Source organism: Bufo bufo, chromosome 4, assembly GCF_905171765.1.
Source record: "Bufo bufo chromosome 4, aBufBuf1.1, whole genome shotgun sequence".
In the NCBI taxonomy this organism is placed as follows: Eukaryota; Metazoa; Chordata; class Amphibia; order Anura; family Bufonidae; genus Bufo; species Bufo bufo.
In genome coordinates, this window is record NC_053392.1 from 119,842,669 (window position 1) to 119,855,040 (window position 12,372).

General features: G+C 47.3%; 1 protein-coding gene across 1 annotated transcript in view; it reads right to left on the reverse strand.

Annotated features, from left to right (window-relative positions):
- ATP1B3 (ATPase Na+/K+ transporting subunit beta 3) overlaps positions 1–10,948 on the reverse strand; it is a 63,307-nt gene extending 52,359 nt beyond the window's left edge. Inside the window, exon 1 of the mRNA XM_040427775.1 lies at positions 10,697–10,948. Coding sequence (XP_040283709.1) covers positions 10,697–10,808 — 112 coding nt within the window. The 5' untranslated portion in view covers positions 10,809–10,948. The remainder of the gene's footprint in view (positions 1–10,696) is intronic.
- Between the last annotated feature and the right edge of the window lie 1,424 nt (positions 10,949–12,372).

Genomic DNA, 12,372 nt, shown 5'->3' on the forward strand with positions numbered 1-12,372 from the left:
TTTCACACGAGCGAGTTTTCCAAGCGGGTGCAATGTGTGACATGAACGCATAGCACCCGCACTGGATCCTGACCCATTCATTTTAATGGGTCTGTGTACATGAGCCATTTTTTTTTTTACGCATCGGTTCTGCGTTGCGTGAAAAACGCAGCATGTTCTATATTCTGCGTTTTTCACGCAGCCCTGGCCCCATAGAAGTGAATGGGGCTTCAGTGAAAAACGCATTGCATCCAGGAGTTCGGATGCAGTGCGTTTTCCACTGATGGTTGCTAAGAGATGTTGTTTGTAAACCTTCCGTTTTTATCACGCGCGTGAAAAACGCATCAAAACGCATTGCACCCGCGCGGAAAAAACCGAACGCAATCGCAGACAAAACTGACTGAACTTGCTTGCAAAATGGTCCGAGTTTCGCTGAACGCATCCGGAGCCTATCCGTCACGCTCGTGTGAAAGAGGCCTAACTAACTAAAGTCTATGGGGCTCATTTACTAAGACTGTCTTTTTATGCTGGTCTTATTTCCCCCCTCTGCGCTGCCATCATAAATGAAGCATGTCTGTGGCAGTCCGAGTAAAAACGATGGCAGCCCCTGGCTGGCATACTTTTTTTTTGCTAACATTTTTTGTACTTTTCATGGCGCAAATATTCATGGTGGACACGGCGCAAGAAAAGGGGACTATTTTAGGCCTAAAATAGTTGCAAATCCCTCATTCAATGTGCCCCTATGGGTCAGTGAAAACCACAGACCAAACATGAATGGCATCCGAGTTCTCTTGGTGGTTTTTCCACTGACCACTGCTAGGAGATACTCTGGAAATCCCTTTTCAGCCTAGCAGTGCACGTGACATACAGAGAACACAGAAAGAAAAAACATACACACGGACTAACTATTAACCCTTCCCAGACATCTTCACGGACACATGGTTAAAACTGGCATAATATATAAGGCTTCCTTCCCACACACATTTGCTCTGTTTTTTTTTTATTTTACCACTAAAGGATGCTACGGATCTAGCAGCAAAGAATGCATGTATTACTTGTAGTTTTTGCCACGGAAATGGCTGTAGACACTCCATTGCAAAGGGTTAAATCTGTGGCATAGATGGACATGCTGCAGATAAGGGGGTGTTCACATCTCCCTTTCATTTTCCGCTCTTCTAACCCATCAGATGAAAAAATAATAATAATGAGCCATTTCCACCTGAGATGAGATCTCTTTTTTTTTTTACGGTGGGGGGTGGGGGTTGGTACTGCAGACCCTTTTTTTTTCCCTTGTCTAAAAAAAAAAATATTGTATCTCAAATGGAAATGGATCGAATAGATGCCAAATGTGCAACAAGATCAGGTTTGGGGTTTTTTCTGTTCCTCTGACGGATCAGAAGAACAGAAAATGAAACGGAGATGTGAACCCTCCCTTATCCGCACCGCAAGTCTCATCCGCTTTGCCGGTACCGCACGACACAGCGGATCACTGCACAATCATCCGCGGCATATCCACCACGTGTGAACGCACCCTAGCTGTTCCATTTCACTTTAGGGTCTTACTTTTTTTAAGTAATGTGCATTGTGAGAATGCATAAATGACGGGTGACGCAATGTGACATGATGACGTACACCATATGCCATCATGCGGACTGCAGCTGACGCTTGAGTACCACAAGCGGTTTTCACAGGTGAAACATTCGACATGTTTAAGGCCTCTTTCACACGGGCGTTGCGGGAAAATGTGCGGGTGCGTTACAGGAACACCCGCGATTTTTCCACGCGAGTGCAAAACATTGTAATGCGTTTTGCACTCGCGTGAGAAAAATCGCGCATGTTTGGTACCCAAACCCGAACTTCTACACAGAAGTTCGGGCTTGGGATCAGTGTTCTGTAGATTGTATTATTTTCCCTTATAACCATGTTATAAGGGAAAATAATAATGATCGGGTCTCCATCCCGATCGTCTCCTAGCAACCGTGCGTGAAAATCGCACCGCATCCGCGGATCGCGGATGCTTGCGATTTTCACGCAACCCCATTCACTTCTATGGGGCCTGCGTTGCGTGAAAAACGCACAAAGAGGAGCATGCTGCGATTTTCACGCAACGCACAAGTGATGCGTGAAAATCACCGCTCATGTGAACAGCCCCATAGAAATGAATGGGTCGGTATTCAGTGCGGGTGCAATGCGTTCACCTCCCGCATCGCATCCGCGCGGAATACTCGCTCGTGTGAAAGGGGCCTTACTCCTGGTCAGTTACCGCATTGCTAAACCACATGCAGTTTTCACACACAGCTTGGGTATGTTTAGACAGAGGATTCTGTCCGTGACCAAATCCTCCGCCTATCCCATTGAATCCCACTGAATGGGGCTACATCAAGCTCCCGCTGCACCGCTGTGAGGGGTCCGCATAGCAACTGCGTCAAGAATGGACCTGTACATTCTTGGAGCGGTCTTGAAAACCCTGCGGCATAAACCCTTGGCCGCATGAACTGCGGTGTGGCACTCCTTTGAAAACAATGGGAGTCAGTTTCAGCTTTGGCCCAATTTTCCACACCGTATCCGCGCTGAAACCCGCACTGAGGATGTCTGTCTGAACAAACCCTTAAGCATACCTGTTCATGGGTGCGGGGTTTCACAACAGAAATTGTGCGGATTTTGATGCGGTTTTTACCCAATCTCATTCACTTTGCTGGTAACTGTATTACGAAAAGCCACAGCATATGCAGGTAGCCTTGGGGTACGAGCACACATTTCAGGTTACACGCATTTTTCCGCATGCAAAAACCTCCATGTAACGGCTCATGCACACAGCCGTTGCCATCTTTGCAGTCCACAAATTACGGATCCGCAAAACACGAATGCCAGGTGCGTTTCCGCATTTTGCAGAACGGAACATCCTACCCTCTATAGAACTGTCCTATCCTTGTCCCATAAAATGGAGAATAGGACGTGTTCTATTTTTATGCGGGGCCACGGAACAGACATACGGATATGGACAGAACACGTGTATGCTGTCTGGATCTTTTGCAGCCCCATTGAAATGGTTATAAGGGAAAATAATAGCATTCTGAATACAGAATGCATAGTAAAACATCGCTGGAGGGGTTAAAAAAAAAATAATAATAATTTAACTCACTTCATCTCCTTCTGTCTTCATCTGATCTCTGTGCAGCAATAGGACCTCTGGTGACGTCCCTTCGGTCATCACATGATCCATCACATGATCTTTTACCATGTGATGACCGAAGTGACGTCACCACAGGTCCTGTTGCTGCACAAAGATCAGATGAAGACAGAAGGAGATGCCGGGTACGCGATCAAGTGGACTAAGGCGAGTTAAATTTTTTATTTTTTTTTATTTAACCCCTCTAGCGCTGTTTTACTATGCATTCTGTATTCAGAATGCTATTATTTTCCCTTATAACCATGTTATAAGGGAAAATAATAATGATCGGGTCTCCATCCCGATCGTCTCCTAGCAACCTTGCGTGAAAATCGCACCGCATCCGCACTTGCTTGCGGATGCTTGCGATTTTCACGCAACCCTATTCATTTCTATGGGGCCTGCGTTGATTGAAAAACGCAGAATATAGAACATGCTGCGATTTTCACGCAACGCACAAGTGATGCGTGAAAATCACCGCTCATGTGAACAGCCCTATAGAAATGAATGGGTCGGTATTCAGTGCGGGTGCAACTCACGCATCGCATCCGCGCGGAATACTCGCCCGTGTGAAAGGGTCCTTAGTGCAGGTGGCCGCACATAAGGCTAGCTCTACACGACGACATTTGTCGCGCGACAGATAGGGCACAACTACACTGCAACATTTGTCGGACGACAACTATTTTGCGACGCAACAATCGCAGAAAAATCCATCTCCAATGGATTTTTTGGGACCGTCGCAGTTGCAGCATGTTGCAGTGCGACATCATAGACTATCATTATAAAAATTGTCGCGCGACATTGGTGCGACAAATGTCGTTGTGTAGACCTAGCCTAAGAATCACATGAATTTCCGTGCGGATCTATGTGCGTTTCTGCACCATATCCGCAACAAAATCTGCAATTTTCAACCTCAGTTTTTGTTGCGGATTTGATGTGGTTTTGCAGTCACATGCTGCGGATTTTGTTGCAGAAGTTTCCGTGACTTAAAATTAGTTCTGTTGCCCCCCCATTCAGATTAATGGAACTGATTTCCAGTTGCGGAAAGTTCCGAGACAAAATCCACAGGGTGTGAGTGCAATTTTTTTTTTTAAAAAAAATAATAAATTATTATATGCGACTTGCTTCTTGCATGACTATTTTAGAGCCGTGATTTGGCTGTAGAAATACTGCCGAGTCACAGAAATTCCCAAGCGTGTCGCATGCCTCACGCGACTTACGTTGCGTGTCGAACTGCAAAACCATTGACCCTCATTAGCGCCAATGTCGCCGTTAACCACATCTCAACCGCCGTTAACCACATCTAAAAGTGGCGCACCTCCCCAGGGGGCACAAGCTGAAGCCTGCCTCGTAACGTGCACCATAGTACACACGCTTGATGGGGAATATGGGGGCAGACCACTGGACGATGCCAGGTCTTGACTGCCATTGTTCAGAGCTAGCTCTGTACATAGGAACCCAGCAAAAATGATGTAATAAAAAAAAACTTAAAAAACCGTAGCTCGTAAGCTTAGGATTGGCGCTGCTTTTGTCTCATTATATAGTGATGTTCCTCGGACTGTAGGCTGCTGCTGAATATGCTAGCTCTATATAAATGATATATAAATATAAATATTTAAATCTCAGCAGTCATAAAGAGAGCAAAGGACCCGGCGGCACCTGGCAAACAGCAGATTAACCCCGAAAATCTGCAGAACAGCGAAGAAAAGAGCCGGCGAATTCATGCGGATGCAGTAACGGTTACTGTGACACTCACCTATTCATTCGACCTACGCACAGAATGAATAAAAAGGGGGAGGAAGAGAAAAGGCAAGAAAAAAAAAGTGCTGATTGGGTTCTGAAATCACAAGACGGCAGCAGCAGCGGGAGTGGAAATTTCCCTTCCTCTCTCAGTCAGCGGCATCACCAGGGTCTTATTTCCATTTCAATTGTGGGGAGGCGGCACATGACAAGAGCGGCCTGGAAGTCTTAGAAAAGGAGGACAGATCTTAAAGCTGCAATGTGATCCGAGGATTGAGCGTCCCCGAGAAGTGGGGGTCCCCCCCCTATTATAGATGGGCATCTCTGTTTAACATGTCCAAGTACCACAGGGACACTTACATAGCGGCAGAATGGCTGGCAGCGGTGACATTTACAAGGAGGGGGATGACAATGCGGGCACATTTGTATCTTCTTGCACTCAGGCACTAAAATAAATCGCCAAGCGTCTTCCAGTATAAGGTTAGACTTTGACGTCTTACCTGGAGGAGACGTCCCAGGGTCACAACTCTTCCAGGACAAAACATTTTAACCCTTTCAATCTCCTGTGGATATTCAACTAAATGATGTAATAAAAAGCCGACCAAAGCGAATACCGTGCGTCATATCTATAAGGCACCTGTCCACGGCATAGGAAGCCATTTTGTAGGCTGTGCTAGAAAAATCTTCGTCGCTCCATTGATTGCGAAGCCAGTCCAGGACGGCATAGAGTTCATAGCCGAAGCGACTACATGACTGTACAACGTCTATCAGTACATTACTATATATACCTCAGCCATGTCATCCATTTTATGAGCAGCCAAATTCTGAGGTAAGGCAGATAAAGCCCTCACAAGATCGACTAAATAATATATATATAGTCATTCATTTAGGCCACAAAATGGACTACTGGGCAAAACCCATTATAAGAAACGGTAATGATAGGGGCTTGGCCTGAATAGGCTTTGCACCTCATGGTGCCATTGAAACATAGGTTGCTATGGACTGGGTTTTCTGCCTTTTCTCCCCTTGTCTGTTCCCTTGTGTTTCTGTTTATTTCCCTCAGGTGAAGTAAGCCAGCTGGATACCGGGCAGCTTCTGGATTGGTCAGTGTGGCTGAAGGGTCAGTGTTTACTATTGGTTAAATCAGTTGCTGTCCGGTTGCTGGGCCTTGTTCTATTTTTATCTAGGTCCTGGATTGGTTTGTGGAGCGGTTCGGCGGGAATTCTACCTATTTAAGAAGGTGTCGTACCTGTGAAGATCAGTCGCCGTGTCAAGAACAGTGAAGAGGCTTGTCCCGCCCGCCCTCCCTTGATTATTGTCGCGGTCTTTGTTTCTTTAAAGGGGGGGTTAGTCGCTCAGAATTCTGGGTGGATTTAAATTAATTCAGTAAATGGACTTTAATTTTATTAATATGGTTTTATACTGGTTTTAAAATGGTTGAGTTATGTAACCCCCAATAATTTAATAAAGACCGCGGCCTTTTCATCCATTTGAAGTTCCTGTGTTTTTATTATTTATTATTACAGCCTTATGTTGGTAAGGGTATATGACTTTAAGGTTATTGTTGAATATGGCACCATTCCCCCACCATTATAAAGTATTACCTCGCTTACAAAGCAACTTCTGTACTAGGGAAGCAGACGGGCACCAGGAATAAATGAGCAGTAACTTTGCTGCTTGGCACTGCCATCTTGTTTGGCTGGAAAGCTATGGACTAATGAGAGGGCACATAATATTACAGACTGCAGTTCTGCAATGGACCACGAACACCGCGTCCCGTGAAACCCAACGTTTAATTTCGCCACAGCCTGCATATAGCATCTGTTCCCAGAATACAGGCTATGGGGGCCTGTACTACCCCTGTACACCACAAAACGTGCATCAAGTAAATGGTCAAAAAAAAAGTGGGCAGAGCAGGTGGTGCGTGGTCAGCACATTTATTATCATCTACGCCAAAAAGCTGCCATAGATTATACCTGAAATCAACACCTGTTTGCCTGCTGGTGCAGATTTCAGCTCTGGAGCACGGACTGCCACAAACGTGCCACAATTATTAAGAGGCGTGTAATAACTGAGACTTCGGGGGATAGGCTGAGGCCGGTGTGTCCTCCATAGGAGTCTATCACTACTTTAGCAGCTGCTCAGCTTTGAAGGGTCATTTATCAAAAGTAGAGCAAAGGGAAAGTGATGTTGCCCCTAGCAACCAGTATCTGCATTTTTCCACAAGGCCATTGAAAATGACAGCTGACATCTGACTGGTTGCTATGGGCAACGACTCGATTTTTCTCCTCCATCGTGTGCACCACCACGGGCTCTCTATGCAAGTTACTTAACATTATTATTCAGTGATGCTTCAGCTTCGTCATAACCTTCAAATCCAATCAATCCCAAACTGAAAGCGGCCTCCCACACCACCGACGAGTACATTCACCACAAATGGCTGTGGTGATGGACTTTTTAATGGTTCTATTCATACGCCCATTTTATTTTATTTTTCTTATAGGCAGTGAATAATGGACGTCAAAAAATTTGACATGTTGGGCTGTTTTTAATGACCATTTTAGGCCTCTTGCACACGAACGGGCCGCAATGCACAAACGCCGTCCGTGGGGCAGCCGCAACGGATGGCGGATCCATTTACTTTAATGGGTCCGCGATCTGGCCGTTCCGCAAAAAGATAGGACATGTTGTTCAATCTTTTTGCGGAACGGAAGTACGGGATGAAACCCCACGAAAGTACTCCGTAGTGCTCCCGTAGGGTTCCGTTCCGTATCTCCGGATTTGCGGACCCATTCAAGTGAATGGGTCCGCATCTGTGATGCGGAATGCCCACGGAATGGCGCCCGTGTATTGCGGATCCGCAAATGCGGTCCGCAATACGGCCACGGAGTGCACACGTTCGTGTGAAAGAGGCCTTATTTCCAGTCGTGTGAATGTAGCCTGAAAAAGGACCTGTCGTCTCTCCTGACATGTCTGTTTTAGTAACTACTTATATTCCCTATTCTGGAGCATCTATTCTTAGGACTATGTTGTGCCATTCCTTTATTATTCCTGCTAGAAGGTTATGAATGAATTGCTAGCAGTTTACAATAAAGGTCCAGAGGGGTGTTACCAGTTAGGGGGGGGTGTCCCTGCACAGTCTGACATCGACAGCACTAACTGGTAATACTCATATGGACCTTCATTGCTGGCAGTTCATTCATAACTTCTAGTAGAAATAATACAGGAATGGCACAACACAGAGCCACAAGAATAGATGCTCCAGAACTGTTATTACATGGGGGATACAAGTAGTTACCACAGCAGACATGTCCGGAGAGGGGCGAGGTGTTCTTTAAAGCTACAAAAGGTCAGAACAGATGAATGGACTCCTACAATTACTGCCTGGCATGGTTCCAGCGCACAGTGCATACATCCCATGATCAGATAGCAGCACCGCCTGCAAGTGATACCAGAGTCGCCCCCTTTACGATGCCTGTAGGCTGGAGATTGCTGCTCCTGCAACAACCAGGCTAATGAATGGAGGGGCCTACAGTGAGGAAAAAAACGGAACCCGTCGCTCCTCCCCCAAGTGAGGGGTAGTCCTGGGTGCACACAGGGGCTCATCTACCAACGCCTAGCACAACGCTAAAAATACATACATTTTTACATTAAGGGTCTTCTCGCACAGCGTCATTGACCCCCGTTAAAAACTCACACACCAGGAAAAACTCCCAACGTATCCGTTAAACAGAGGTTGTGACCAATGCGTAACAGTGACGTCCATCATCCACGCAGTACTACGGTATTGGTCACATTTAACAGATATGGTTTTAGTTTTTTTACAGCATGAACGCAGTCTGTCCTGATACTCCATTCAGTAAAAATTAAAAAAAACGTGACTCTGACGTATACCAGTCTGGTAAACGGGAGCTTTATGTGTGCATTTAACGTATGCTGCGGTGTCATTTTTGCTGCGATTTTGCAAAAACTGCAACATAATGATGTGCAAATAAAAATATGCTAGAAGTTGGAAAAAAATATTAAAATCTACTGCTGACAATCTGCTGGAGAAGTGATATACAATATATGTGTGTATAATACTGGTGGACCACCAAATGTCCACCTCATGTCTATGCCCACAAGGGCCCTAAACTAGCGCCAATAACCTGTATCCTGAGCCCTGGTCTCATGTAGGAGAACATCTCAACTTCTGTCCATCATTGTTAGTGTCCTAGTATCGGAGGGACTGTCCACGGGGGACTATTCCGCTAATGACCCATTAAATCTGGCCACACATCTGTCAATCGGTGCCAGATCCAACTAGCGTTCCGAATTCTTCCACTGTGAAGACGCCGGTCATGGTTGAAGTATTATTTATGTGACGTATTTTCTAGTATAATTAGTAACGAGAACGTAGGACAAAACCTGAACTAGTCACCAATGGACCAAGTGTCCCTCAGTATCAGCCCTAGGACCGTGACAGGAATCCAAGGATTCTATCCTCATTATCCCGTCAGGATGACAAGGGGTTAATTGTGGTCTTCAGGCAGATCTGCAGTTTTGACTATGACAGACCATCCCCCCATCCCCTTCCAGAGACTGAGAGCTTCATTCAGACAAGAAGATGGGGAGAAAACCAAGACGGTAAAGAAAAAAAACAACATCAAGGAGCTGCAAGGCTCCTCATCGAATGTCTTCAACCTACCGCCAACCCACCTCTCCTTCTAACAAGTGGAGAAGGGTTACGAAGGAAAGAGCGAGGACATGGGGGGTGTTCTCTGCCCATGTAGAATAAGATGGCAGCCCCCCTTGCCGTCTCCCATCCACAGTCACACACAGCTCTATTTTTAGCATCCAATGCGGCTGACTTCAGAGGCGCCCCCCACCTCCTCCCATCCACCACGAAATGTGTCACACCACCGATACAGAGACTTCCCCTGCCATTGCCATTATGATTTAACCTCAAGCAATGAACGGTTAATGGCAGGTGTTCTGCTATATCAGGATGATGATGGTCTGAAGGCTCAAGGATGCCTATACGCACCGCCATTACGTAAGCGCCAACCATGTATAAGTCATCCATCTGGTGTCACTCGCTGCAAAGAACCCAAAAAATGAAAACCCCTCCTGTACTAAAAGGACGTCGCCAAACCCACCCTTACATTATCAGGACGCCCTTGTCACTTCCCGACGCCGTCTGCCAACCATGGCGCCAACTGACCACCGCCATATATGAGCTTATACGCAATACACCACCTGCTGTCCCCAGTCGGACATCTTCCATCACTGGTAAGGGCCACCACCAGATAAGACTCGGTGGCATACTCCCCCTTGTCCGCAGGGGTCAGCAGTTTCTGGAGATGTTATCATTGCCCCCCTACAATTCTCCATCCTATAGGATCCGGCAGCCAACTAGATCTATAGGCACATCCATTATCAGATAACAGGATGATCCCTGCCTTGAGCCTGTATGGAAAATCCTCGAACATCCAACTTTTAATTCATCAGGATGCAACCAACGTCAGAATAGACTCCCTAAGGAGACATCCCCCTAAATACTGCATCAGTACCCCATCCTAACTTCTGCAAGTATAGTGAGCCTTCCGAGGGTCTCGGTACCGGAACCACTGGATGGCTCTGTGTCAGGCTGGCAGTCTGAGCTGTCACCGTGACAGGTGTGGGACATGCAGGGCAGGAGCAGCAGAGTGACGACCCAGCATGCACCGACTCACTGCAGCAAACAGTAAATCATACAGCCCATAGAATCAATCAGGGCAGTGCCGCACAGTCAGAACCACGGGTGAATCGACGGCTGCTGCGCTTACCCCCAGCTGCTGGCTGTGCGGCCCAGGATCCTCCCACTTCTCGGGTTGTAGATAAACATGCTTCCAATCAGACGTGGGCCTGCTCCCCCACTTCTTGTTCTCCTCCTGGCCATGATGATGCTGGAGATGGCGGCGGTCTTGTGACGCAATGACTCCCGGAGCTGCGATGCATGGATAACGTGAACTCGCAGCCTGGACCACTACGTCCCGGCCGGCACTCTCCAATCTGAGACCGCTGCGGCACCGACACTCAATTCCCGGCACGGCAGACAAGGGGCGTGTCAGCGCGCAGCAAATCAGAGAACCGTTAGGAGAAATAGGGGCGGGGTCGAAGGTTTCGGACAACCAACGGCGCTCGGGGGCGGGCGTGGCTTTACAGACTAGTGGAGGGAAGCCCTGCGCAGGAGGGCGCGGTTAAAAGATCCGGTCCAATCAGCGCTATTGCTGCATAACGGGACTCGCGCCTAGCCTGCCTTAGCGGGAGCGGGGGACGAGCTTGGTAGAATGAAGCAGTGCGCGCCCCGCCTGGGCGCGTCATCGTGAAGCGAGGCTAGTGCTCTTCCCCAGCATCACACCGGCCACCAGGGGGCGCTGATGGGTACATGATGATGAAGATGCTATGGGTGGAGGATTGCCTTGGCTATTTATGGCACTAGTGTTTTGAGAAATTGCCCCAGGGGGATTAGATCTTCAGGCTGTACTCCACCCTGCTAAAAAAAAATGCCACCTACCTAATGCCCTTGGGCAAACAGTGCCAACAGCGAGTGAGACGATGGGTTGTGGTGGTAATAGTACCAAGCTGCCCAACTGCCCTGAATTTGCCAGGACTGTCCCTGAATTTACTAGGAGGGGGGGTTTTGGTAATTGGTTGCCCCAATTTTACCATCCTTAAGTTGGTAGGTATGTAGTACTCACTGTCCTCGCCCAGGCAGAGTGGTTGGAGGGCACCACCTTGGTGCACTTGGTTTCAGTGGGTTTCGGGTGCAAGGCAGGAGCCCCTTGGAGTGAAAGGCTGTGCAATACGGTGGCCAGTGCAGGCAGTAATGCAGTACAAGGATGAGGCCCGTTTTAGATGAAGAAAAGGACTGCATTCCAAGGCTGTGTATAGGGAGAATGGGCAATCTGAGCAATCTTCCCAGTTCAGCAGGGGTGCAGTTTACTCTCTCTTCTCTATTCTCCAGTTCGCAGAGGCTTTTAACAGAAGGCGCCAATCTGTCTCTTCTGTATGGATAGGAGGTCTGACCCTTTCTAACCCCAACCGAAGGCAGTGAAGTCCACAGCCAAGATACATGCATTACCATCACTAATTTTTTTGTCCATGGACTGTCCCAACCTTCATTTAGGTCCAGTTCTTCTCTCCCTCAGAGGCTGGCACTTGTTACAGTATTGATAGAGGCATGGGGTATAAAAACATAACCTTTACTTCATATGAAAAAAAAATGACCACAAATATGGATAGTAAGTACAGTAATAAGCAAACCGTGCTCACACAAGAAAATAAAGAGACACCGATACACAAAAAATAAGGGGCATAGGCAGAGGTGAATATCAGGGGCAGGCAAAGTCCCAACCAGGAGAGAAGATCTATCCCTACATAGGCGCTGTCTACCCACCATCAGGGTAATTCCCAGTGTTCAGGGGTAGGCAGCGCCTATGTAGGGATAGATCTTCTCTCCC